The sequence below is a fragment of the Rhinopithecus bieti genome, unplaced genomic scaffold, assembly GCF_001698545.2.
Source record: "Rhinopithecus bieti isolate Rb0 unplaced genomic scaffold, ASM169854v2 scaffold_11488, whole genome shotgun sequence".
In the NCBI taxonomy this organism is placed as follows: Eukaryota; Metazoa; Chordata; class Mammalia; order Primates; family Cercopithecidae; genus Rhinopithecus; species Rhinopithecus bieti.
Window position 1 is genome coordinate 1016686 of NW_016806879.1, and position 26182 is coordinate 1042867.

General features: G+C 49.5%; 1 protein-coding gene across 1 annotated transcript in view; it reads right to left on the bottom strand.

Moving 5' to 3' along the window:
- FADS2 (fatty acid desaturase 2) overlaps positions 1 to 4524 on the bottom strand; it is a 40302-nt gene extending 35778 nt beyond the window's left edge. Inside the window, exon 1 of the mRNA XM_017878418.1 lies at positions 3694 to 4524. Coding sequence (XP_017733907.1) covers positions 3694 to 3900 — 207 coding nt within the window. The 5' untranslated portion in view covers positions 3901 to 4524. The remainder of the gene's footprint in view (positions 1 to 3693) is intronic.
- Between the last annotated feature and the right edge of the window lie 21658 nt (positions 4525 to 26182).

Below are 26182 nucleotides of genomic sequence, written 5' to 3' on the forward strand. Positions count from 1 at the left end.
CCCTGTCCAAAGGAGGCCAGAGTTCCTCTTTAGATCTGTTGCCTTTTCACAAGAACAACATAAGAGCAGGTTGAAAGGTGGAACAAACCTCTGGTCTCTTCTCGCCTTCCCTTGATTCTAAGAGGTCACCAATGCAGACCAGGCAGGAGCAGTTGCTGAGACAAGGGTTAGGGATGGGGGGCTGATATCTGGAGGCAGAGGGTCCAGATCCAAGCCCCAGCTTGAGAGAGAGCAAGGGGAGCACATCCCGCAGCTTCAGGTCTCTGTCTGTGGATAATTCATCTTTGTGTCTGGGCTCAGCTCAGAGCTATGGAGACACTCAATTAATGTTTGATGAATTGTTGCTGAAGATGAACAGTTCTGCAGGGGTGGGACTGCTGTGAAAAGAGCAGACACACTCTTAGGGCGTAGGTGAGGGTTCTTTTTGCCCACGGCAAGGAAAAGACGAGAGAAGCACCGCAGCAACAAAGGGAAGAGATCAGAGGTAGAAACACGGAAGAGAAGGAAGGTGAGCTGGGAAGGCTTGAGGTCAGATCCTGATCTGAAGTCTGAGCACTGCCACTTGAGCCAGGTTTGATACCTCAGAGCAATGAGAGGTGCCTACGGGGCTGATCTGAGAATGAAATGAGGTGAAACATATGCATGTGCTTTGTAAGCTGCAAAAATCAAGCAACTTGTATTATTATAGGCAAGGCCAGGGTTTAACTTCTGTGGAAGGACCACGTAACAGCCCCATCCTTCTAGGGAGATGGATCCTGACTACCTGGATATTTTCCTCTTCAGAAAAAAGGAAATGCCCTATTGAGGCCCCAGATTGTCCCCCTGATCTTCCGAGATTGTCCCGAGAATGACTTTCTTGACTTCCGACCTGTTTCCAGGCTGGTGTTAGGAATGATTGCACTGTGATGGGCTCAGAACATTGCCTGGGAATGTTCCAGGGAATCCAAACTGTCTTCTGATCAGTCTCTCCCCAGACTGTGTCTGGTCCATAAATTGTCACTCCCCTTGCTCTGGGAAACAAACCATCACCCAAAGGGGTAAAGCCACTTGCTCAACAGCCTAAACAAGGTGTCTCTGGATTTCGGTAGCCTGTTTCTGCCTCTCTCTTTAGGTCCTCTTTCCACATGCCTCACCCACCCTATGCTGCTCAAGGCCTTTTTCCAACCTGGTCCTGGACAGTTTAAACAAAACAAAACAACAAAACAAAATAAAGAGAACCCAGCTGCTCACTCCACCATCACCATCATTCAATTCGGTATCCCCAGTTCATGTATTTCATACCCCAAAAGTCTTATTTTAGAAGACAGGAAGATCTGGGGACAGGGATTGTTTTTACGTGTTGCTACACCAAATAAAGCTAGCATAGATTTAAATTTTTTCTTCCAAATTCCTCTTTGCATACTTTCCATTCTAGCTGTTTCATAATCCTTGTTCTTATTCTCGTTTGCCTGAAAACACCCTATTGCATTCATCTGGTGGTTACAGTTGCTGGCGTGCTTTGCTACAAATCAGATTCGTTGAAACAGGTACAGGTGTACCTTATAGATGAGGAGCGGGGGGGGGGGGGGGCTCAGTCAAGTGACAACACTCAGTGAATGAGCCCAGTAATGACATCTTTCTTCAATTCTAGATCTGTTTGCAGCCCAGGTTGGCTCTCACCCTAGCTTATGAGAGTAACAAAGCAACTAACATCCAAGATGCCAGGTTTATAGTCCATGAAAGTTATACAGAAAGCACTGGAGCAGGACCAGAAATGAAAAGACTATTATGTTTTTATGAGACAGAGAAAAGGTCAGGGAAGGGTAGGGCATCCTAGTCCTCTGCTAGGAGAGATGTGAGCACTGATTTTTGGAGGGAACTCAGTGTTAAGGTCAGGTAAGCACTGAGAACATCCAGAACAAGGATGAAATAAATCAATCTGATATGGTAACAAAACCAGAAAGGTCAAGGCAATTGCCAGACTGAGCGTTCACGTAAGAAAATATGTTTAACAATACAGAATAATCAGACCAAATCCATTGTATTTGACTTTTCCTTCTGGAAAGCTTTTGGTGAGGGCCTGGACAGGGCAGGAACCTTCTACAATTTACCTATGAAATTAGAAACAGACCACCCCAAGTCCAGCAACATAGAGTGGAAAGATCCCAGCCAGGATGCAGAAGGTCCTTTACTTAGGAATTACCTTTACCCAACCTCCTCACTGGGTTGTGGAAAGGTCCAGGTGAGATAGCGCTGAAGGTATGTGAAACATACCCACCTAAGTTCTAAATAGCATCACAAACCCCCTAGGCTTAAGCAATGTCCATAAGCAAGTAAAACAGGATGGGGCTGAAAGCTGTAGGGAATTTCAATATCGCTGACCTTCCCAATCTTAGATAAGCCCTGGCCCTGCTGGCCCACACCACCTGTCCACTGTCCAGCTTGGATTATGGCGGCCTGGTCTGGCCTTCCCCTAGAGATGCAAGAGGTGGGGAAGTTAAGGGTTGGGGCTACACAGCTTAGAGAGCAAAAGCCCACAAACAGTTCCACATCCTAGACCTCCAGGAAGTGGAATGATCTACTTCAAGTTCATCCCTCCTTTCTGCCTCTCTGGTATTCCCCTTCCCCAATTTCTCTATCCCATCAGGCCTTTTTTCTCTGCATCCTATTCACTACCACCAAGAGCCGCCCTCTCTCCTTGCCTCTGCTCTTTTCCCTCTAGCCCATTCGAATCCATGGGATACCAGCTGCACCTTTAATAAATGCCAGGATTTCAGACTGGGGTCCCCGGTGCGGATAGCTGGTGCAGGGTAATCACTGAGCCATGCATTTGGTGCGGGTAAGGTGGGCAGCCCTGGCTCCAGAGAGGCCCACTACCTTTAGGAGTGCAAGATGAGGAAAGGGCGTTCTTGGCAGGGTTTAAAAACAGAGAGCCATTGAATTGAACGCCCGAGAGTAACCTCGAGTGCAGATGGACCTGTTGCCAAGCCAGTCTAGCGCTGCTAAATCCACCGGCTCAAGGCCTCACTCGACCTGGGCTTTGCAAACCCCAGCCCGTTCTCCTTCCACCAATCCCCGACGCCGGTCCCCAAGAAGGTCGACTCGAGCTTGGGGTGAGTCTAGATAATCCCTGGAGCGTGGGAACCCGAGCTATTGGGTGGTTTTTCCCAGGTGGCCATTGAGGGCCTTCTTAGACAAGAGTCCCAGCAGGAGCGATCCCCGGCTGGGGACCAGTTTCCTTCTCGCCACCTAGTCTGGATGGAGAGTGCTGGACAAGCGCAGAGTCCCACACCTGGCTACCTGCGCTGCCGCTCCTTTCAGCAGCGCGCAGGGGCGGCCATCTTCCACGCTGGGGGCGCCAGAGCCGTCGGGCTCGAGCGCCCCACTTGGAGAGTCCCTGCCTCTGGGCAAACCCCACTGAAGGGGAGGACGCGTGGGTCCCGGCGCGCGCGGTAGATGCTGCCCTGTTCTCCACCGCTTGGACCTTCACCGCAGCGCCGCCTCCCGGGGTCCCAGATCCGGTCTCCACCCCAGTCGGCCCAGAGGAGGAGGAAGATTGGGGCGGGGGTACGAGTGCGATAGATGCACTTTCCTTCCCTACAGGACGTCCCAAGCTCCATTGAGCGCCGGAGGTCTGTTTGGCGCCCGGGGTGCCAGGGATCCTGACTCCGCCTGCAGCAGAGAAGGGTGGCTGGGGCGCCCCCAGACCCTTACCGTTGCATCTTCTCCAGCGTAGTGCCCGATGACCCGTTGGCCCCCCGGGTGCTGGGTGGACCATTTGGTGATGTTGTAAACCTTGCGGTCAATAACCAGCCACCTGTCGGTGCGCAGGTTATGCTTCTGAATCTCCTCCCAGCTGAAGGTGGGCATCGACACCTCGCGCTCGGCGGCCCCCTCGCCCTGGTTACCCCCCTTCCCCATGCTGCCTGCCTATTGTGACGCCCGGTGCACTGAGGCCTCCCCGCGCCGGCTGCTCGCTGCACAGACGGCTGCCTCCCAGCCGGTGTGTGCAGCCCGGGCCCTCTTCGCTTTCGGCTTTTGTCTTCTCCTACTCCTCCCACCGCGCCCCCTCCCCCAGCCTCCTCGTCTGCGCTCGGCAGTGTCCCTGCCTTCCTGGCGGAGGATCCCTGGCTTCCCAGTGCCCCAAAGCGGTCCCCTTCCTCCGCCCCTCCCTCAGCCCGCCCGCTATGGACTTTTGCCTCCAGTAAAAACTCCCCGGGAGCTCAGGGCCTCGACACCTCCTCTGCCCGCCCCTCCGGCTCCCCCCGCCTCGGGTTCCTCATCCTCCCGCGTTCTCCGCCGCCCGGGTTTCCACAGCGATCAGCAGAGCGCCTGCACCAATCGGGTCGCGTCGCCCCGCCTGCCATTGGCCCAGGAGGATCTTTCGAAGGCCAGCGGGCTGGAGCGGCGGGTCCCCGGCTCCCCCGCCCTCCCGCGTGGAGTCAAGCCCTGCTGCGAGGCAGGCTACGTGTCCGACCTCCTCCCTCACCCAGGCTCCGGCCCCGGGCGCTGGAGGAGATCCCAGAGGAGATCCGGGTGGGAGCAACGAATGGGCTCTGCGCGCTCCGGGGCGCGTGCGCGGACGCCCGGCGCTCTGGGGTTTGCACCTGACGCCGGTACAAAGCCGGCGCGGCCACCAGGGTGCCAGCAAGCGCCCGGGCGGGCGGACTGGCGGGCTGAGGGGCACTCAACTCCAGGGCCGGCTTGGCTAGGTGACGCCCTTCCTTGGCGCGCGGCAGTCGAGACTCCAGTATCCCACATTGTCCGCACCATCCACATTCTGGCGCCTTCCTACAACCTCCCTAGAGACACGAGCCGGCCTTGGGTTAGAGTGCTTTGAACCCTCTAATCAGACAGTCTTAGAAAAGAATTGCGGAACCTCTGCTCTGCTTTCTTGGGCTTGGCGTCATGGCTGCGGTGAGGGGGAAGGGAGGGGAAGGCAGAGGAAGGGGGCGACGAGGAACTGGCGCGGTCCTTGCCCTGGTCTCAGTAAGCTCAGTCTCTTTGGGAATCGTGGAAGCAGACGCATCATTGGGGAGTGATGTTGTACAGACTCCAGGAAATAAAGACCGCCGTATCAAAGGGATAGGGGAGGGGAGGATTTTAGGCGTGGGGCGAGAGGCAGGCCCCTCAGACCCCAGCTGGATGAGGCGGCTTAGTGAAAGGCGTCCTGGGGAAATGGGCCTGACTGCATCCGGAGGGCTAACGGGACACATGGGAAGTAAGCATGCAGGAGGCTTGGGAATCAGGAGAGGAGTTATAGGGCCCTCAGATTTCAATAGGATTTACAGGTGCCTGTGTGCTAGCACACCCTAATCATTAGATTCTCACCACACGCTGACAGGTAAATAGGACCCATATTATTACATCTCACTTGAAAATGGAGAGGCTGAGATTGAGAGAGATGGTCAAACGGGCCCTATCTAAACTTCACACAGAGGCAGGGGTGGTGGGGAGATCACTCTGCCCAACTGGTGGAGTTGTACTGGGGGGCCAGATGGGCTCCCTTTCCTCACATTTACACAGTCCCCAACCTCCCCCATCGCATTTCATACTGGTGTAAGCCCTGAGCATCCCTCATTCACTCCACAAACTGCAGACATAAAGACAGCAAGGCCTCTCTGTCTTTGAATGGAAGCAGACATCCCAAACAAAAGCGTTCCGTACCAGATAAGAGAATGAAGCAAGACCTCCGGAGAGTACAGTGGCCTTGATGTCTGTCAAAGGTTGATGGAAATGGAACCAAGAAAATTATTTTTTCAGAAATGGATTAACACACCGTTAGATAACTTCAATGAACATTTGTAAAGGGTGTGGAGATCCAAGCAGGGAGTGATATCTGAAAGGGAGAACCAGGGAGTATCTCAGAGAGGAGCCTTTGAAAGTTCAGGCCCTAAAAGGCAGCATGTGTGGGTGGCCTGTGTAGGGTGGCTGAGAAGTATGGACAGGCCAGGGCCTGGGGTCCCCAGTGGTTCCCAGCACACTAGCCAGGGTAGGTCCTTAAAAAACATAAAAATGTTGTGTTGAAGACACAAATGAATGAATGAAGTTCAAAGAACGGCTCCGGTGAGACCAGCGGTAGATGGGGCTCAGATTGGGCAAAGCCCCAGCTGCCTCAGTAAGGGGTAAGAATGGAGGACTTGACCATGGAGGGGGCTTGGACATCCATAAAGCAGGTGTGCTATGATCAGATCCATAATGTAGAAAGAGAACTTCAGAGGCTGGGGCTGGACTGGGATGTAAGGGAGAAACTGGGGAACAGCAATGAGTTCAAAGATGAGGGCAGTGTGCAAGGAGAGGGGAAGGGAGGCCTGAATTAAGAGAGAACTTTAGGCCGGGCGCGGTGGCTCACGCCTGTAATTCCAGCACTTTGGGAGGCCGAGGCGGGCGGATCACGAGGTCAGGAGATCAAGACCATCCTGACTAACACAGTGAAACCCCACCTCTACTAAAAATACAAAAAAATTAGCCGGGCGTGGTGGCGGGCGCCTGTAGTCCCAGCTACTCCAGAGGCTGAGGCAGGAGAATGGCGTGAACCCAGGAGGCGGAGCTTGCAGTGAGCTGAGATCGCACCACTGCACTCCAGCCTGGGCAACAGGGCGAGACTCCGTCTCAAAAAAAAAAAAAAGAGAGAGAACTTTAGGGGGCTGACCCCACACCGGACACTGCCACGCGCCTTCCTGCCCTCTAATTTTTTAATTTTTTGTACAGACAGTGTCTCATTACGTTGCCCAAGCTGGTCTTGAAATCCTGCTTCTGTCTTATTTCTTGCTCTCTCTACTTGGAGAGACTGATGAGACTGTCCAGAGACAGTCTGCCCAGAGAAAACCCCATAGTATCCATACAACCCCAAAGTCGCTTGGGAAAAGGGGTGATCTCAGAGCAGAACAAGGTTCCCATGGCTTCCTCCTGCCCCACAGAATCCTCCCACCCTCCATCCCTAAGCAGCACCAAGGACTGCAGCTTCCTGGGGATCTTGCCAGGACCTTGTTGTGATCATCGTACTGTACTTGATCAGAGACAAAAGAGACTGGCCTGGGTGGCTTGGAGCCCAGACTCTTTCAGGCAGCCAAGTGGGTGAAAGGCTGGGCTGGGTGGGGGTGGTGCTTTGGGAGACGGGGCCTGGTGCGCTGGAGCCCATGCCGCCAATCCCCACTGAATGGGTGAGGGAGGCTTTCCATCTTATCCTCACAAGGAGTCTGAGGTCTGCTGGGAGACTTGCAGGGTCGTGGGAGCAAAGACACTGGCTGATTAGAGGTAGAGTGAAAGTGAAAGGCATCCTTCAGCCACCCAGCAGCCAGCAGGGGAATGAGAGGGACTGTGACACTGACACAGAGCACCTGGTGGGCAAAGGACCAGCAGAATACCTTTCCTGGCCTCTTCCTTCTCTTCCTTTCCTTGGATAATAAATCATCTTTATCAACCAATTGTTAAAAAATCTGAGTTTTGTCCTTCTCAAGCCCTCACCCCTATCTATCACAGTCAATTCATTGCCAAATTTTGTGAATGAATAGCTCTCTCTGGTTCTTTTTTTCCCTCCCTCCCTCCCTCCCTCCCTTCCTTCCTTCCTTCCTTCCTTCTTTCCTTCCTTCCAGTCAGGGTCTTGCTCTGTCACCCAGGGTGACTGCAGTGGCACAATCACAGCTCACTGCAGCCTCGACCTCCTAGGCTCAAGCGATCCTCCCACCTCAGCTTCCCTGGTAACTGGGACTACAGGCACGCACCATCATGCCTGGTTAATTTTTTAAGTTTTGTAAACACAGGGTCTCGCTATGTTGCCCAGGCTAGTCTTGAACTTCTGACTTAAAGAATCCTCCCCACAGCCAGGCGCGGTGGCTCAGCCTGTAATCCCAGCACTTTGGGAGGCCGAGGCTAAGGCGGATCACGGAGGTCAGGGGATCGAGACCATCCTGGCTAAACACGGTCTGAAAACCCCGCCTTACTAAAAAATACAAAAAAAAACTAGCCGGGCAAGTGGCGGCGCCTGTAGGTCCCAGCTACTCGGAGCTGAGCAGGAGAATGGCGTAAAACCGGTGAGTGGAGCTTGCAGTGAGCCTGAGATCCGGCACACTGCACTCCAGCCTGGGTGCAGAGCGAGACTCCGTCTCAAAAAAAAAAAAAAAAAAAGAATCCTCCCACCTTGGCCTCCCAAAGTGTTGGGGTGAGCCACTGTGCCTGGTCTCTGGGTCTACTTTCTGTCCCATCCACTTCTCAGATCATTGCAGTCTTCTCTGATTCTAATAGTAAAGATAACCATCCTTCTGATTGGCTTATCAATTTAGGTGTGCAAAGGACTTTCAAATAATGGACAAAAGCATTTGCACGCTGTCCGGGGCTGAGGAAGCATTCAGTGGGTGGTGATTCTTATCCTTCTTCCTCCTAGCCTCATCCTCATGACAAGGCATAAGGTAGGTATTGTTACTGTGTCTTTCCAGATGAAGACACGGGCACTCATGGAGATAAGTCTGGCCCCTCCATCTGCCCATGATAGATTGAGTCTTGAAACACAAACCCCAGACCCTGAAGGCAGCCCTCTTGGCCTGCTCCCATCAAGCCTTCTGGAACCCTTTCTGCCAGCAAATCCAGCCGTGCCTTCTCAGACCTCTTCGAGGCATCCAGCGGGCTGATGTCCTGAAATGCCATGCTTTCAGATTCTCTGACAATGCACAGTTCCCAGTTTGCTGCTGGACCACCCCCTTCCTGTCTCCTCCATTTGTTTCCCCTCCCTCTCCTCCTCCTCCTCCTTTCCTTTCTCCTCCTCCTCCTCCTTCCCCTTCTCCTCCTCCTCCTTCCCCTTCTTCTCCTCCTCCCCCTCCTCCTCCTCCCCCTTCTCCTCGTCTCCCTCCTCCTCCTCCCCTTCCTCCTCTTCCTCCTCCCCTCCAAATGCTCCAGGCCCTTGACTCACTTGGCATTTTCTCCTTTTGGGAGATGACTGTGTCTCAAATGGACATCACAGACCTTTCCCAGGGCCAGAGCAGATTTCTACTCAGTTCTTGCACATGCAAAACTGAGTTGCCTGTTAGCAGCTCAAAGACAATACAGCCTTCTCAGGGCAAGGGAGAGGTCACACCAGACGCGCTCTGGGACCTATGCAGGTCCAACCCTGACCGTTTCTGGCCCCAAACTGAGGTCATCACCGTCCCTTCAAAAAACCATCTCTTCCTTTTAACTCCCTTCATTTCTATTCATGGTACCACTGTTCCTCCCGTGACTTGGTCTCAGAATTCCAGAATGTCTTTTGCTGCTTCTCATCTCCCACTGCCCACCCTTGAAAAAAAAATTGTGTTCAGCAGACTGTACCTCCAGTGGTGTTTTCTTCTGCCTCTGCTGCTGCCTGCGCTGGCCAAGGCTCCCTGGCAGCCAGCTGTTGCACACACTGCTGCAGGGCCATCTTGCTGAGGCCAGATCTCACTGCACCCAAATTTTCAGTGGTTCCCTGTGGCCTAGAGAACTCAGTAGGGATGGGGGAGGAAGGAAAATGCACAGGAGAATTGCCACGGAAGCAGGGGCACGGCTTCTGCCCAGCCCTGATGGCTCCTGAAGGCCCCTTGGGGAAAGAGCCCTATAACAGAAACTCAAAGACATAAACTCTAGTCCTGGTTCTGCAGCCACCCAGCTTTGAGATCAGTTTCATGTCCGGTCAAATCAGTTGATTAGATCAGATGCTAAGTTGTGGCCAGCTCCAACATCATAAATATGCGTAGATGTCATATATATAGATAGGTGAGGGAATCATTTAACTTGCATCATATCAATTTTAAAAGTGCTTCTTCTATCAGTTATTTCAAATGATTGTCACAATAGCCCTTTGAGGCAAGCAGGATGTGTATGTTTCTCTTTTTTACAAATGGGGAAACAGCATTGAACAGGTTAAATGAGTAGCCAGAAGTAAGCCTAGTTAGAAAACAGAGTATACTTTGGAATCAGACCTAAAAAGTCAAACTCCAATGACTTAACTTTGCAGAGCTTCAATTTCCCTGATGTAAAATGGGGATCATAAAGTAGTGCCCACTTCTCCATATGTTGCCTTCTTTGGGTCACACCACGTTTGGGCACCAGCAGTGAGAGTCAGCCATGCTGCAAACCAAAGGCTGGGAGGTAGGGGCTGGACACTAGCTTGGTAAGACCCTGAGAGGGTCTCTCAACGTGAGACCCTCAACCCAAGAGGTTCTCTCAACCCTATCCCAGGCAAATTGTGGCCTCCTAATGCTGCATCTCTCAGCAAACACTAAGGTGAGAGGAGGGGGCCCAGACACAGCATAGGGGGACCACAGGGGGATCCCCCAGGATCCAGACTCTGAGACCCTTTGGAGCTCTTTGACCCAGTAAGCATCACCCTCCAATGCTTGCATTTGCTTGTGGTATTGGATCAGGTCTTATCATGCATATTTGTCTTGGCTGTTATCACTAAGGCACTGACCTCAGCTCTGAGAGAGGACAGATGTCTTCTGAGTCAAGTTGGTGTATGGCCAACTTTGAGAGGCTGGGGAGGGGCAGAGGAGATGCCAACAAGGAAGGAGAGCCTGTGGCAGCTAGGGGGGCAGCGATGAAGCAGAGGGAGAATGTGGTCAAGGTGCCAGCAGGGCAGGAGCCCTTGAAAATACATAGCCGGAGGCACAGGCCAAGAGACCACAGGGTAGGAGTGCTGTACCTTGGGGCAGAGAGCAGCCTGCCAACTCTCTGGCTTTACCTTAAGACAGGGAAACTGAGGCCCAGAGACTGGCTTATCCAAAGTCACACAGAAGGAAATCTGAGAGGTTTCCTATTTCTAAGACTAAGATGGTCTAGACATCTGGATCCACCCTCTCACCAAAAACACACAAAACCTCAATAAAATAAATAAAGCATCACTGAAATGCAGCAGTCACTGACCAATCGCTTCATCTGTGCAAAGGTTTTTCAGATTTGGCTGACCTCTCTCTGATGAGCTAATGTGCTAATGAGCAACATCCCTCACCTTTGGGTCCTGCTCCCAAGGGAGATGACACCCTACCCTATCACCACCACTTAATGTCATTGGCCATCTCCATCTGAAGGCCAAGTTGAGCAGGGGGAAACCAGATGACAGCCCACTCTGGTAAGAAGGATGCCACATGGGGACAGGATAGGCTCAAGTTCACTGCCCTGTTTCTGCTTGGTTTTTCTCTTTCTTATAAAGAAAATGGTTTTGAGTAGATAGCCTCTAAATTCCTCTCTCATCTGTGATTCTGCTTCCTCCAAGGGTGGTAGATTGCTTCAAGCCCAAGGCACCACCTCCTTTGTTTCAAGGTGGCCAACCTTCGGCGGTCAGTGTGCGCAGGAGTCAGCCTGCTCCAGTGCTGGCTACTAGAAGGAACCTCCTGCAGTCTGGAGGTCTCTGAGTCATCTGGGAATCCTGTCTGGACAGGCACCGGCAGACTGGCAAACACTAGAGACCTTCCTGCCTGTAGGAGTCTGTCCCGGAGTTGGGAGTAAAAGAGGCTGCTGGTCTCACCTCTCCTCACCTCCTGTCCCAGGCCCTGACATTGGGTGTGGCACAGGGAGGGGCTTCCTTATCCATCTCTGCCATTGCTCTAAGCCCTCAGTGTCAAACCTACACCTCTCACACCCTCAAAGAGATCCTCCGGGTCTGCCAAGTCAACTCCTCCCCCAACTGTCTCAAAAGTGTATTTTCTCTCACCAGCCCTAGGCACTGCCCGGGTCCAGCCATCTGCATGTTCCTGCCAGAGTTCTGCACCCAGCATTTAACAGCCTTGGTGGTCTGGCACCTACCTCACTTTCCTGGCTCTATTCTTTCCTCCAGTCATCCTTCCCTCCGGCCATGCAGGGTGGGTCCCCGTTTCCCACGAACGGCCATGGCCTGCCAGTCCTCCTGGCCCTTGGTCCGTGCTCATCTCCTGGCCAGAGTGCCCTTCCCCACCTTGGCTGCCTGCAACTTGAGTTCCACCTTAAGATCCCCCTAGTGACTGGCCTCCACTGTGGCAGTCAGGAGTCCTCTCTTTTGGGCTCCCAAAGCACTTCTTATATACACAGCATCAAATTATGTGTGCATCTACCTCCACCAGCCAGCCTGGAAGTTCCCTGTGAGAAGAGGCGGAATCTGATTAGCATGGAGTCTTCGGTGTGGGCCACGTGCTGGATGCTTATTAAACATGTGTGGAATTCAACTCTAAAGAGAGCTCTGGGGAAAGTCTGAGCCACAGGCCTCACACCTGAGCAGTGGGTGTGTCCCGTGTGGTGACCCTGTGGCTGGGCTCCAGTAAAGCTGAGCTTCCGGAAGTAAACATGGTGCAGTGGAGCCCCCTCCACCCACCCCACATTACATTCCAGTTTTGCCTCTCAACTGCTTACTGCATGCCCCGGTACAAGTCACGTCATTCATTCATTCATTCATTCACTCATTCATTCATTCATGTGTTCGTTCAGCATTTAATGGCATCGGGGTGGCTTTGTAGTGTGTCAACTTAGCTAAGCTGAACTACATTGCCCAGAATTCCCTTGCCCAGAGGGTCGTGAGTTGGGGTGGGTCGGGGGGGTGGCCAGGAGAAAAATGTGCACAAGATTTGGAAAGTGGAAGGGCAGCACAGCTGTTTTTGCTGTGCTCTGAGGCTGTGCAGGGCAGGCGCGCGGCGGCACCTCCCCCACGCTGTTGCTGAACGCTGGCTTACCTTGTTGGCCCAGGGCAGCTGCGGGGCCCGCAGGTCATCCAGCTCCTGGACCAGGTGTGTGGCTCTGGAGTGAAAATCCCCAGTTTGTCCCTCAGGGCCCTGGCATCATGGAGATTGCAGGTGGTGAGAGCTAGATACCATTCCAGTTTGTTCTTTGTCTTTCCCCCTTCACATCCAGCCTCTCTCCCTGAGCCACACCAGCTGACCTCAGGCCCAGCAGAGACACAGAGATAACCCCTTACATAGATTAACCAACCAACTCCCACCACTGAAGAGTTCTGAAACCTGGAGAAACTCCTTATTCTCTATGGCTCACTGGAGTTCAGCTTCTGATGGAACCCCAGTGGATCCTCTGTGACAGGCACCCTCCTTGTCCATGGAGATAGGAAAATAAGCAAGACATGACCTCCATGGGCCTCAGGTTCCTCACTTTTACAGTGAGGGTGGAGGGGCAATTGGATGATTCATCCCTAAATTTCCCAGCTGCTCTGTCGAGGGTGTGATTGAACAAGCCCCCAAGTGAAAGGCACACGGAGCCACTGTTTGCACAACCATGGCTTAGGAAACTGCTACTCCCGGGACAGAACACCAAGAGTCCAGAAGCCACCCAGAGTCCGGGCACAGTGGCTCATACCTATAATCCCAGCATTTTGAGAGGCCAAGGCAGGCAGATCACCTGAGGTTAGGAATTCCAAACCTGCCTGGCCAACATGGTGAAACCCCGACTCTACTAAAAATACAAAAATTAGCTAGGTGTGGTGGCGGGTGCCTGTAATTCCAGCTACTCAGGAGGCTGAAGCAGGAGAATCACCTGAACCCGGGAGGTGGAGGCTGCAGTGAGATCACACCACTGCACTCCACCCTGGGCAGCAAAGTCAGATTCCAAAAAAAAAAAAAAAAAAGAAGCCACCCAGGAGCCAGGCTTTGATGACCTTGAGGCTGTCTCTGCCCCGGACTAAAGAGAGACCTTTGGGCTCTGACCACCTGTTAGTTTGGCCAAACAACCACTTGTTATTTTTCTTTCTGTTAATCCTGAGGTCAAAGACCTTCCATGCTCTGTGCAGGAAGTGGGAGGTTTGCAACCTCTACACTGTGCTTTTTAAACTATCAGTAGTGAAGGAATAGCTTATTAAAAGAAAATCCAATCTGTCATAGACTGACACTCATAAAATACAATAAAACGAGTCATTAGAAAAATAAAATGAAAAACAGAAATACCTGAACCCAGATTTTTTTTTTTGACAGAGTTTTGCTCTTATTGCCCAGGTTGAAGTGCAGTGGTGCGATCTCAGCTCACCGCAACCTCCGCCTCCTGGGTTCAAGCAATTCTCCTGCCTCAGCCTCATGAGTAGCTGAGATTACAGGTGTGTGCCACCACACCCGGCTAATTTTGTATTTTTAGTAGAGGCAGGGTTTCTCCAGGTTGGTCAGGCTGATCTCAAACTCCTGACTTCAGGTGATCCACCAGCCTTGGCCTCCCAAAGTGCAGGGATTCCAGGCATTGGCCACCACGCCCAGCCCCAGATTTTTTTTTTTAATTAGAGCTAATAGGCATAAAATTACACCATCAAATTGCTAGAAACATTTCTAACTGCTTACTCCCAATTCTTGCACTTACCTCGTCATGAACTGGCCACGAACAATCTGTGGAAAGTGCTGACGTGTGGACCACACCCCAAGTAGGACGTACCAGGGGCAACCCTGGCTCCCTGATGTGTAGGCACTGCGGGTGAGGTTTCTTGCATTCTGGTGCGGAACAAAGAACATAGGCCTTAGCCTCTTACCGTGTGACCTTGCTCCAAGACCAAACCTCTCTGGGTCTCCAGTTTGACATCTGTAAAGTGGGGCACTGGTGGACCACTGGTGATGTAAGTGATAGCACATTGTACGTGCTTTCCATCATGTGGTGAAGACCAGTTGAGTCTACACTGGGAACTGGCCGTGGCTGCTGATTGGTGGTTGGTAAAAGGACTCTGCAAGGAACACATTTTGCGGGTCCCGGAAGCAGGCATGGAGAAGGATCATTGTCATATCTCTGTGAGACTAAGGAAGGCCACCCATGCTTTCTCCAGGCCCGGAGACACAGAAGGGGATAGAGCAGAGAAGGCAGTGTGCCTCCTTTCTGGGAGATGCACAGCACAATTTGGGGCAGTGAGGTCTACAGGAACCTTATGCTTTTAGCGCGTCAAAGCTTCTGCTACTTTGGGAATGTGGACAGGCTGGCAAGTATGGGGTCTTTTGCAGTGCTTGCTAGTGGGGACAGCAGTGAGGCACGTTCTTAAAGGGGACCATAGTGGGCAGGTTTGTGAACCCAGATAAGATACTCTCTGCGGGCCCCGTTATAACTGGGGGAGCCTTTAAACTACAGTATGCCTTCTCAGTGGGGCAGTATCACCCCCAGAGGGGCAAAAAAGTCTTGTTCTTTTAATATATGAAACACAGATATGCATACAATATGTAAACATATATGGCATATCTATGGCTTCAACATTTCAAAGGGGGTGGTTGCAATTAAGGAGGAAAATGTCTAAAATGGCTCCTTAGGGGTAAAATAATGGAAAAAGCATTTAGACACACTAACCTAGAAGGTCTAAAGTCCCGCTCTTATGTGAACAGATGCAACAAGCCAGTGAAATTCATTCACAGGTGCCATTGTGAGCTCAATGGCTCCCCCCGGGGTTGCTAAGACCCAGGGATATCCAAATTGTGTTATTTGTAAGAAAAAACCTCAAACTCCCGACTCCCTGCAAACAGGGACACCACAGGAGTCTGCAGTCTCTCCTCTGCCCACTGTGCTTCCGTACCAGGCTGGTCTCTTCCAAAGCCCTGATCTGTCCACAGGTTGCTCCTTGGCTTACTGTTATCTCTGAGTCATCTTAAGAAGCTACCAGTTCACTCCAGGCGCTGAATGAGAGGATCCAGGAGGTTTAGTACATATTGTGTTTAGCCCTACAGAGCAAATCCCGTCTCTGATCGTGTCAGCTTCCAGAACAGTACTCCTAGCCTGTGGTTATTCTGGACACATTCACTGAATGGGGATCTCTTCCCTTTCTGGCCCCTGTCTCAATGGTTCCCATAGAGAGCCTGGCAGCCGTGGCACCAGCGACCTTCTTTTCTCTCTCCACTCCTCTCTTGTAGCCTTCTGATGATCCTCCGGCTTCCACTCTTAGCCTGCTCCATTCAGTTTGATTGACCTTAAAATATAGGTTGGGTCCTGTCATTTCCTGGCTTAAAACTTTCCCATTGTACTTAGAGTAGTCTTAATGCCTCATGTCAAGGCTGCTTGATGGTTTTGAAAAGTCAAGTTCTTTCCTGTTTCATGGCCCTTGCCTAAACTGTTGCCTCTGCCCAAAATGTCCCTCCTCTCCTCGAACTCATATCTGGCTCAAAAGTCATATCTCCGGTGAGTTTTCCCTAACCGCCCTGACCACTTTTTATTTTCTGCTACCCTGTTTGTTCTCTTCATACATATATTTGTTTGCTGATGCATTTATTGTCTTTCTTCCCACTGGAAAGGCTGGAAACTTCCTGAGGGCAGAACCCGGTCTATCTCGCTCACTGCTGTATACTCAGCCCCTTGCAGAGAGCCCAGGACATAGTAGGCATTCAATAATTAGTTGTTGGGTGAGTAAATGTATGCATGAGCAAACATTGTGCTGCAGGAAGGAGCGGGCTGGTGTGAACATACATGGGAATGGTCAAGGAACTGGAAGACTGTCCCTCACTGGGCCTGCCACCCACACCCAAACCCCAGCACTGCTATTAAGGATCCACATGGGCCTGTGACAAGAGGGGACTGAGGTCAGAGAGGGTGCAGCCCAATATCTTCCAAGGTATAGTCCCGAGGGACCCTGAGGGACTTATTTTTTTTCTAATCCACAAGACCTATTGGAGATTAACTCTGAGGTTAACTTTCAAGTTTCTACCGCCTCCTTGGTAGACCTGCTCTATGAGCGGGTAGGAGGGGTGGTTCCTCCTCTGCCTGCCCTAGTGAGTATGTCCCAAAGGCTGGACAGGAGGGAAGAGAAGGCTTAGTCACCAATCTTACAGTGCCAGCAATGTGAGCAACATCGATGCTTTTCTAGGGTGCTTTTTATTTTCAAGGAACTGTAATGACTTCTATACAATTTCCATGAAAAATGTCTCTTCCACTGACTCAGCCAGGCTAATTCGTTGTACTATTTGTAACGCCAGTGGGTTTATGTTTTCAAGGAATTGTCATTTTCTAATCTTTCTGATTGACTTAGCTTAATCATCTACACCATGCTCTGGGGAAGAAAATAGAAAGAGTGTCAAATAACTAGCATATAGTAGAAATGTGCTTTACAGATTTTATCTCATTGATCAATCACTATCTGAGAAGTAGGTTGTATTATTTCCATTGTACAGAAGAGGAAACATAGACTTGGAGACCATGAGTAATTTATCAAAACCACAAAGGTATTAACTGAAAAGCCATTAAGAGTTTTCAAAAGAACAGGTTGTATTTTTCCATCTTAAGGATGTGTGACAAAAGATTTGGATTAAATGCATATATCCACTGCGCAATCTATGATCAAGAGAGATTTCCTTAGAGAAGATTCAATGTTAACAAAGTCAAATAACATCTGTTTATCAGCCAGCAAGTGAGTACTGGGAGATCTTGACTGCAGGGAAGTGAGATTAGAGATCTTCCTGTGACACAGAATGAAAACTTCACTGGACCAAGAGGCCTGAGTTTAGGTCCAGTCTCATTTTTCACACATGATGTGCCTTTCACCATCCCCTTCCCCTCTCTGAGCCTCAGTTTTTCCAACAATAAAGCAAAGAGGTTGAACTATATCTCACTAACAAAGTTTCTTCTTGCTCGAATGTTCTGTGAGTGAATCATTCATCTTCTCTAAGACTCAATTCAACCTTCCTGGACACAGCAGCATCCTGAATTATTTTCTGACCGGCTCTACCATGTTTCCTGGTGGCAAATTGTGAAAATTCAAGGTCCCCATTCCCTCTCTAGCAAATAAGTATTACCACCACAGCCAGTATTCTTTCTTTCATGTTATTCAGATTTCACTGCTTCCCACCCACCCTGCCTCCCCTTTCCTGCCGCCACCATGCTGGTCCAGGTTGTAATTGCTTTCCAATTGGTTTCTCCCTCAGTGTCAGCTCTGGCCCAGCTTGTGGATGCCACCAGACTGCGCTTATTAAGAGACTGCAAAACTGTTCTCTCTGTTCTAAACCCTCAGTGACATCTCTGAAGACATGGCCTTTCCCTCCAATCCCTCCCAGGTCTAATCCCAACCCATTCTCGGTGCCTCTTAACTAGTCCCTTGGAAACATGACTTCTCCTGGCCTCTTTCCTTGTCCCTAAAAAAACGGAGAGTAGATAAAGTCCTGCTCAAAGTCCCCTTTGATTGAGAATTCCCTAACTCTACCATAGCCAAGCTCTCATTTGTCAGCTGCCCCTAGCATTTCCAGCCCCTTGCCTGCCTACTCACTATTCTGTCTGGAATGTCTTGGGAGCAACTGAGAGTGTGACTGGCAGAGAGCACAGAAGGTCTAGGCCCATGATCTGGGCTAGTTCTATGATTCTGGAGATAGTATTTAACTCCCTGAGCCTGTCTCTTCAACTGTGAAAAAGGGAAAGCCATCCTTTTCCTGTCTCCCTTACAGATTTGTTGAGAAGATCAAATGAAGGAATGATTATAAAAGTAGCACTTCCTTCTTTCCTTCCAAAAGTATTAATGCTAGGCACCAGGCACTTTGCTGGGCATTAGGTATGTTGTGGTACACTGGGCAGATTTGGTCACTGCGCTCAGGAAAAGTTTTCAGTGTAGACCAGAGCTATCCAATAACACTTTCTGGGAGGTAGAAATATAGTAGCCGCTAATCACATGTGGCTACTGAGCACTTGAAACATAGCAAGTATGACAGGGTCTGAATCTTTAACTTTATTTATTTTTATTTTATTTTAATTTATTTTTTTGAGATGGAGTCTTGCTCTGTCACCCAGACTGGAGTGCAGTGGCACGATCTCGGCTCACTGCAACCTCCGCCTCCCAGGTTCGAGCAATTCTCCTGTCTCAGCCTCCCAAGTAGCTGGGATTACAGGCGCGTCCCACCACACCCAGCTAATTTTTGCATTTTTAGTAGAGAAGGGGTTTTGCCATGTTGGCCAGGCTGGTCTCAAACTCCTGACCTCAGGTGATCCATCCACCTCAGCCTCCCAAAGTGCTGGGATTATAGGCATGAGCCACCACACCCGGCCAACTTCGTTTAATTTTTAACTAATTTCATTTTAAATAAGCACACAGAGGTAGTGGCTGCTATATTGCATGGTGCAGGCCTGGACATTTAGTGAGTAAAAGAGGTATTAAAAACAAGTTAATGGAAAGTCCTAGCCAGAGCAATCAAGCAAGAGAAAAAAATGAAGGGCATCCAAATTGGAAAAGAAGAAGTCAAACGATCTCTGTCTGCTGATGATATGATCTTGTATATAGAAAATCCTAAAGACTGCTCCAAAAGGTTCTTAGATTTGATAAATGAATTCAGTAAAGTTTCAGGTTACAAAATCAATGTACACAAACCAGCAGCACTACTATACACCCACAACAATCAAGCTGAGAATCAAAACAGGAACTCAATCCCTTTAACAACAGCTACCAAAAAAGCACCTAGGGATATACTTAACCAAGGAGGTAAAAGAGCTCTGCAAGGAGAACTACAAAACACTGCTGAAAGAAACCACAGATGACACAAACAAATGGAAAAACATTTCACATTCATGGATTGGAAGGATCAACAACATGTAAATGACCATACTGCCTCAAAGCAATCTACAGATTCAACACAATTCCTATTAAATACCTATTTCATTTTCCACAGAATTAGAAAAAAAAAAAAAAAAAAAACTCTGAAATTCATATAGAACAACAACAAAAAAAGCCTGAACAGCCAAAGCAATCCTAAGCAAAACGAACAAATTTGGAGTTACCACATTACTCGACTTCAAATTATACTACAAGGCTATAGTTACCAAGACAAGAATGATACTGGTATAAAAGTAGACGCGTAGACCAATGGAAGAGAATAGAGGATCCAGAAATACTTACAATCAACTTATCTTCAACAAGGGACGCAAAAATATAGACTGGGGAAAGGACATCTTACTCAATTAATGATGCTGGGAAAACTGGACAGTCACATGCAGAAAAATGAAACTGGATTCCTGTCTCTCACCACATACAAAATTAACTCAAGATGGATTACAAACTTAAATCTAAGGCCTGAAATCATAAAATCCTAGAAGGAACCCCAGGAAAACTCCTCTGGACATTGGCCTAGGCAAAGAAGTAGTAGGTAAAACCCAAAAGCAAATGTAACAAAACAAAATAAATAAATGGGACTGAATTAAACTAAAAAGCCTGCAAACTAAACACAGCAAAACAAATGATTAACAGAGTAAATAGACAACCCAAAGAGTAGGAGAAAGTATTTGCAAACTATGCATCTGACAAAGGACTAATACACAGAATCTACAAGGAACTTAAATCAGCAAGTAAAAAACAAATAATCCTATTTAAAAAGTGGACAAACGACATGAATAGACATTTCTCAAAAGAAGATATACAAATGTTAAACATATGAAAAATGCTCAGCCTCACTAATCATAAGGGAAATGCAAATTAAAACCACAATGAGATATCATCTTACCCCAGCCAGAATGGCCATTACTTAAAACTCAAAAAAAAAAGCACAGTGGCTCATGCCTGTAATCCCAGCACTTTGGGAGGCCGAGGCGGGTGGATCATACCGGAGGTTAGGACCAGCCTGACTAACATAGTGAAACCCTGTCTCTACTAAAAATACAAAATTAGCCGGGCATGGTGGGGCATGCCTGTAAACCCAGCTACTTAGGAGACTGAGGCAGGAGAATGGCTTGAACCCGGGAGACGGAGGTTTCAGTGAGCTGAGATCGTGCCACTGCACTTCAGCCTGGGCAACAGGAATGAAACTCCTTCTCAAAAAACAAACAAACAAAATGTTGGCAAGGATGTGGTGGAAAGGGAATGCTTATACACTGCTGGTTGGAATGTAAATTATTACAACCCCTGTGGAAAACAGTATGGAGATTTCTCAAAGAACTAAAAGAAGATCCACCATTCAATCTAGCAATCCCACTATAGGGTATCTACCCAAAGGAAAAGAAGTCATTATATCAAAAAGACACCTGCATATGTATGTTTATTGCAGCACAATTCACAATTACAAAGATATGGAATCAACCTAAGTGCCCATCAACCAATGAGTGGATAAAGAAAATGTGACATATACATATAACTACTATGCAGCCATCAAAAGAACAAAATAGTATATTTTGTACAACTTGGAACTGGAGGCCATTATCCTAAGTGAAGTAATTCAGACGTGAAAAACTAAATACCACATGTTCTCATTTACAAGTTGGAGCTAAACTATGGGTATGCAAAGGCATACAGGGTGGTACAATGGACACTGGAGACGCGTGAGAGGGGTGGGGAGGTAGGGGAGGAATGAAAAACAAGGTACACTATTCATGTGACCGGTACACTGAAATCCCAGACTTCACTGCTATACAATTTGATATGGCTAGGCTTTGTGTCCCCACCCAAATCTCATCTTGAATTGTAATCCCCATAATCCCCATATCCCCACGTGTCAAGGGTAAGACCAGGTGGAGGTAATTGAATCGCGGGGGCGGTTTCCCATGCTGTTCTGGTGATACTGAGTGAGCGCTCACAAGATCCGATGGTTTTGTAAGGGGCTTTCTCCCCTTCAAAAGGCACTCCTCCTTTCTGCCAACTTGTAAAGAACATTCCTTGCAGGCGGGGCACAGTGGCTCATGCCTGTAATCCCAACATTTTGGGAGGTCAAGGCAGGCAGATCACTCGAGGTCAGGAGTTCGAGACCAGCACAGCCAATGTGGTGAAACCCCATCTCTTTTTATAAAAATACAAAAATTAGCTGGGCATGGTGGCACACACCTGTAGTGTCAGCTAGTCAGGAGGCTGAGGCAGGAGAATTGCTTGAACCCAGGAGGTGGAGGTTACCGTGAGCCGAAATCTCACCACTGCATTCCAGCCTGGACGACAGAGCGAGACTCTCTCAAAAACAAACAAACAAACAAACAAACAAAAAACCAGAAGATGCCTTGCTTCCTCTTCACCTTCTGCCATCATGATTGTCAGTTTCCTGAGGCCTCCCCAGCTATGCCGGACTGTGAGTCAATTAAACCTCTTTCCTTTATCAATTACCTAAGCTTGGGCAGTTCTTTACGGCAGTATGAAAATGAACTAATACACACTTCATCTATGTAACCAAAAACTACTTATACCCTTAAAGCTACTGAAATTAAAAAAAAGTTTAATAAATTCATGAATGATTTCTGAAAAAGTTAAACATAGACATACTTTATGACTCAGCAATTCACTCCTGGGTATGTACCCCCCAAACTTAAAGCAAGTACAGGCATTCCTTGTTTTCCTAAGCTTCACCGTATTACACCCTGCAGCTATTAAGTTTTTACAAACTGAAGGTTTGTGGCAACCCCGCATCAAGCAAATCTATCTACACCATTTTTCCAACAGCATGTAGTCACCTCCTATCTCTGTCACATTTTGGCAATTCTTGCCTCTGTTATAGTGATCTGTGACCAGTAATCTTTAATGTCACTATTGTAATTGTTTTGGGGTGCCATGAACTGTACCCATAAAAGACAGCAAATTTAATTGATAAAAGTCATGTGCTCACTTGAGCCCTGGAGTTTCAGATCAGCCTGGGCAACATAGTGAGACTTCATCTCTAAAACAAAATTAAAAATTAGCCAGACATGGTGGTGCATGTCTATAGTCCCAGCTACTCAGGAGGGTGAGGCATGAGGACTGCTTGAGCCCAAGACGTCAAGGTTGCAGTGAGCTGTGAGCACCATTGCACTCCAGCCTGGGCAACAGAGCAAGACACCGTCTCCAAAAAAAAAAAAAAGTCGTGTGTGTCCCGACTGCTCCACTGACCAGCTGTTCTCCCATCTGTCTCCCTCTCCTCAGGCCTCCCTATTCCCTGAGACACAATATTAAAATTAAGCCAACCAATAACCCTCTAAGTGTTCAAGTGAAAGAGTCACATGTCTGTCACCTTACATCAAAAGCTAGAAAGGATTAAGTTTAGTGAGGAAGACACGTCTCTATTAAAAATACAAAAATTGGCCGGGCGCGGTGGCTCAAGCCTGTAATCCCAGCACTTTGGGAGGCCGAGACGGGCAGATCACGAGGTCAGGAGATCGAGACCATCCTGGCTAACACGGTGAAACCCCATCTCTACTAAAATACAAAAAACTAGCCGGGCGAAGTGGCAGGCGCCTGTAGTCCCAGCTACTCGGGAGGCTGAGGCAGGAGAATGGCGTAAACCCGGGAGGCGGAGCTTGCAGTGAGCTGAGATCCGGCCACTGCACTCCAGTCCGGGCGACAGAGCGAGACTCCGCTTCAAAAAAAAATAAAAAAATAAAAAAATAAAAAAATAAAAAAATAAAAATACAAAAATTAGCCTGATGTGGTGGCAGGTACCTGTAATCCCAGCTACTTGGGAGGCTAAAGCAGGAGAATCACTTGAACCTGGGAGACAGAGGTTGCAGTGAGTCGAGATGACGCCACTGCACTCCAGCCTGGGCAACAGAGCGAAACTCTTAAAAAAAAAAAAAAAAAAAAAAAAAAAAAAAAGTTATGCTAAGTGAAAGAAGCCAGATGCAAAACAGCAAAATTTTTTTATTCCATTTACGTAAAATGGCCAGCAAGGTAAATCTTTAGAGATCAACTCATGGTTGCCTTGGCTGAGGGGAAGTGGGCACTGGGGAGTGATTGCTTAAGGGCATGGAGTTTCCCTATGAGATGATGAAATGTTTTGGAACTAGATAAAAGTGATAATTGCACAACATTATAAATGTACTAAGTGATCCTGAATTATATACTTAAAATGACTAATTGCATGTTATGTAAATTTCACCTCAACAAAAGTAAATAAATGCAAATTAATACTTATTGTGACTGATATTTTAAAGGAAAAACTGGCATGCTTTGGCAGAGAATAATGGGGAACCGGGAGGGGACCTTGTATCCAAGGCTGATAAGGGCTATCCAGCTGATACCTGCAGGTGAGTAAGGACTTTGCTATGGGAGAGTAGGTCACTGGTGAAAAGCTACAGATCCCCCCAGATAGAGCTCCCATCTGTGCTCTGCTGGGGGGCCCGTGGCCTCCAGGAAAGAATGTCTGCCCTCTCCCCAACCTGAACTTGTGCTGTCCCCCTGCCAGACTTGAGTTCAGTGAGGGAAAGGTTTCCAGTAACCACAGATCCTGACACTAATTTGTCATGTGATCTTCAGCAAGCCCCTTTCTTCTGTGTCCCTTTGTGTCTTTATCTGAGTAGTGAGATACCCAAGGCCCTCTTTACCTCCAAAATTCTCCAGGCTAGAGTGTCAGGGCAGTCAGCACTGAGCCATGTGCCTCTGTGTGTGAGGCTGGGAGGCCCAGGAAGTGTGCTGACATCCTACACCTGCAGGAAGGTCATGCCCACGGCCTGGGCATTCGTGCCCCACCTCTTTTCTGGGCAGGACTGCCAAGGTAGAGAATCAGACATACTACCAGTGATCAAGGGGACCCAAATCAGGTGGGCTTTGCTGGTGTCCTCTGAGAGGGTGATGCATCTGGGCCTGGACACCACTCCACTTCCACCCCTCCTCACTCCCCAATCACAAACATACACATCTCTCCTACTGAGGCTTAATGATTAGCATAGGTGGAGGGGTCAATAGCCCCTGGACCCACAGGCCAGAGGCAGCGGGCCAGACTTGGTCACAAAGCACCTCCACCTACATTATCTCCACATCAAAGCTTTATGGGAGGCATTATCTCTATCTGGATCAGATAAAAAAATATAGATTACGAGAACTATGAAATAAACAGCCCCAGATCACACTGCAAATACTTGGTAGACCTGTGTCTGTGGCTTAGCTCTTATATCTTCTTTAGCAGGGTTCCTTGTCTACACCTGTGGATGCCAACATTTGTCCTTGCAGCCACGCTAGGCTGGCTACACTGGGAATTAAGGACTTGCTTCTAGAGATGCTGATTCAAGAACACAGGAAGTCTGTGGTCTAAAGCAACAAAAGGCTTCACTTCTCTACTACTCCCACATTTTGATATGGATTCTGGCTCCCTATATTCTCCTCAGCCTCGACTTTGGCCATCACCAATGGGGACGTCCATGTCTATGCCAAGTTCCATCTCATGTGGTAAACTGATTTCACAGAGTCCACCATGTGCCTCTGTGTGTGAGGCTGGGAGGCCCAGGAAGTGTGCTGACATCCTACACCTGCAGGAAGGTCATGCCCACGGCCTGGGCATTCATGCCCCACCTCTTTTCTGGGCAGGACTGCCAAGGTAGAGAATCAGACATACTACCAGTGATCGAGGGGACCCAAATCAGGTGGGCTTTGCTGGTGTCCAACCACACACCGCAGTCTCTGTGTGAACTGCTGAGGTCGGGGGTCTTCCTCCCTAACATGCTCCTTGATCCTTGCTCCTTGCCTTACTGCCAGGTGACAATGTGCTAGCAGCCCTCACTCTCGGCGCCTCCTCGGCCTCCGGCCTCGGCATCCACTCTGGCGGCGCTTAAGGAGCCCTTCAGCCCGCCACGAGACGGTGGGAGCCCCTCTCTGGGCTGGCTGAGGCCAGAGCCTCCTCCCTCTGCTTGCGGGGAGATGTGGAGGGAGGGGCGCGGGCCGGAACCCGCGCTGCGCTCGCGGCCTGGTGTGAGTTCTGGCAGGCTTGGGCGCGCGGCGGGCCCCGCACACCTAGCGGCCGGCTGGCACCACCGGCCCCGGGCAGTGAGGGGCTTAGCACCAGGGCCAGCAGCTGCGGAGGTTGCACCGGGTCCCCCAGCAGTGCCGGCCCGCCAGCGGCGCCGCACTCAAATTCTCGCTGGGCCTTAGCTGCCTCCCGGCCCCACAGGGTTGGGGATCTGCAGCCCGCCATGTCTGAGCTCCTCCCCCTGCGATAAGCTCCCCCGCTGCCTGAGCCTTCCCTATGGGCGCTGCCCCCTGCTCCGTGGAGCCCGGTCCCATCGACAGCCCAAGGGCTGAGGAGTGCAAGCAGGGCTCGGGACTGGCGGGCAGCTCTGTCTGCATCCCTGGTGCAGGATCCACTGGGTGAAGCCAGCTGGGCTCCTGAGCCAGATGGGGACTTGGAGAACTTTTATATCTAGCCAGAGGATTATATGTGCACCAATCAGCACTCTGTGTCTAGTTCAGGGTTTGTAAATACACCAATCAGCACTCTGTGTCGAGCTCAGGGTGTGTGAATACACCAATTGGTATTCTGTATCTAGCTACCTAGTGGAGACTTGGAAGACTAGCACTCTGTGACTCTGTGTCTAGCTCAATGATTGTAAATGCACCAATCAGCATTCTGTGTCTAGCTCAGGGTTTGTAAATATACCAATCAGCACTCTGTGTCTAGCTCAAGGTTTGTAAATACACCAATTGGTATTC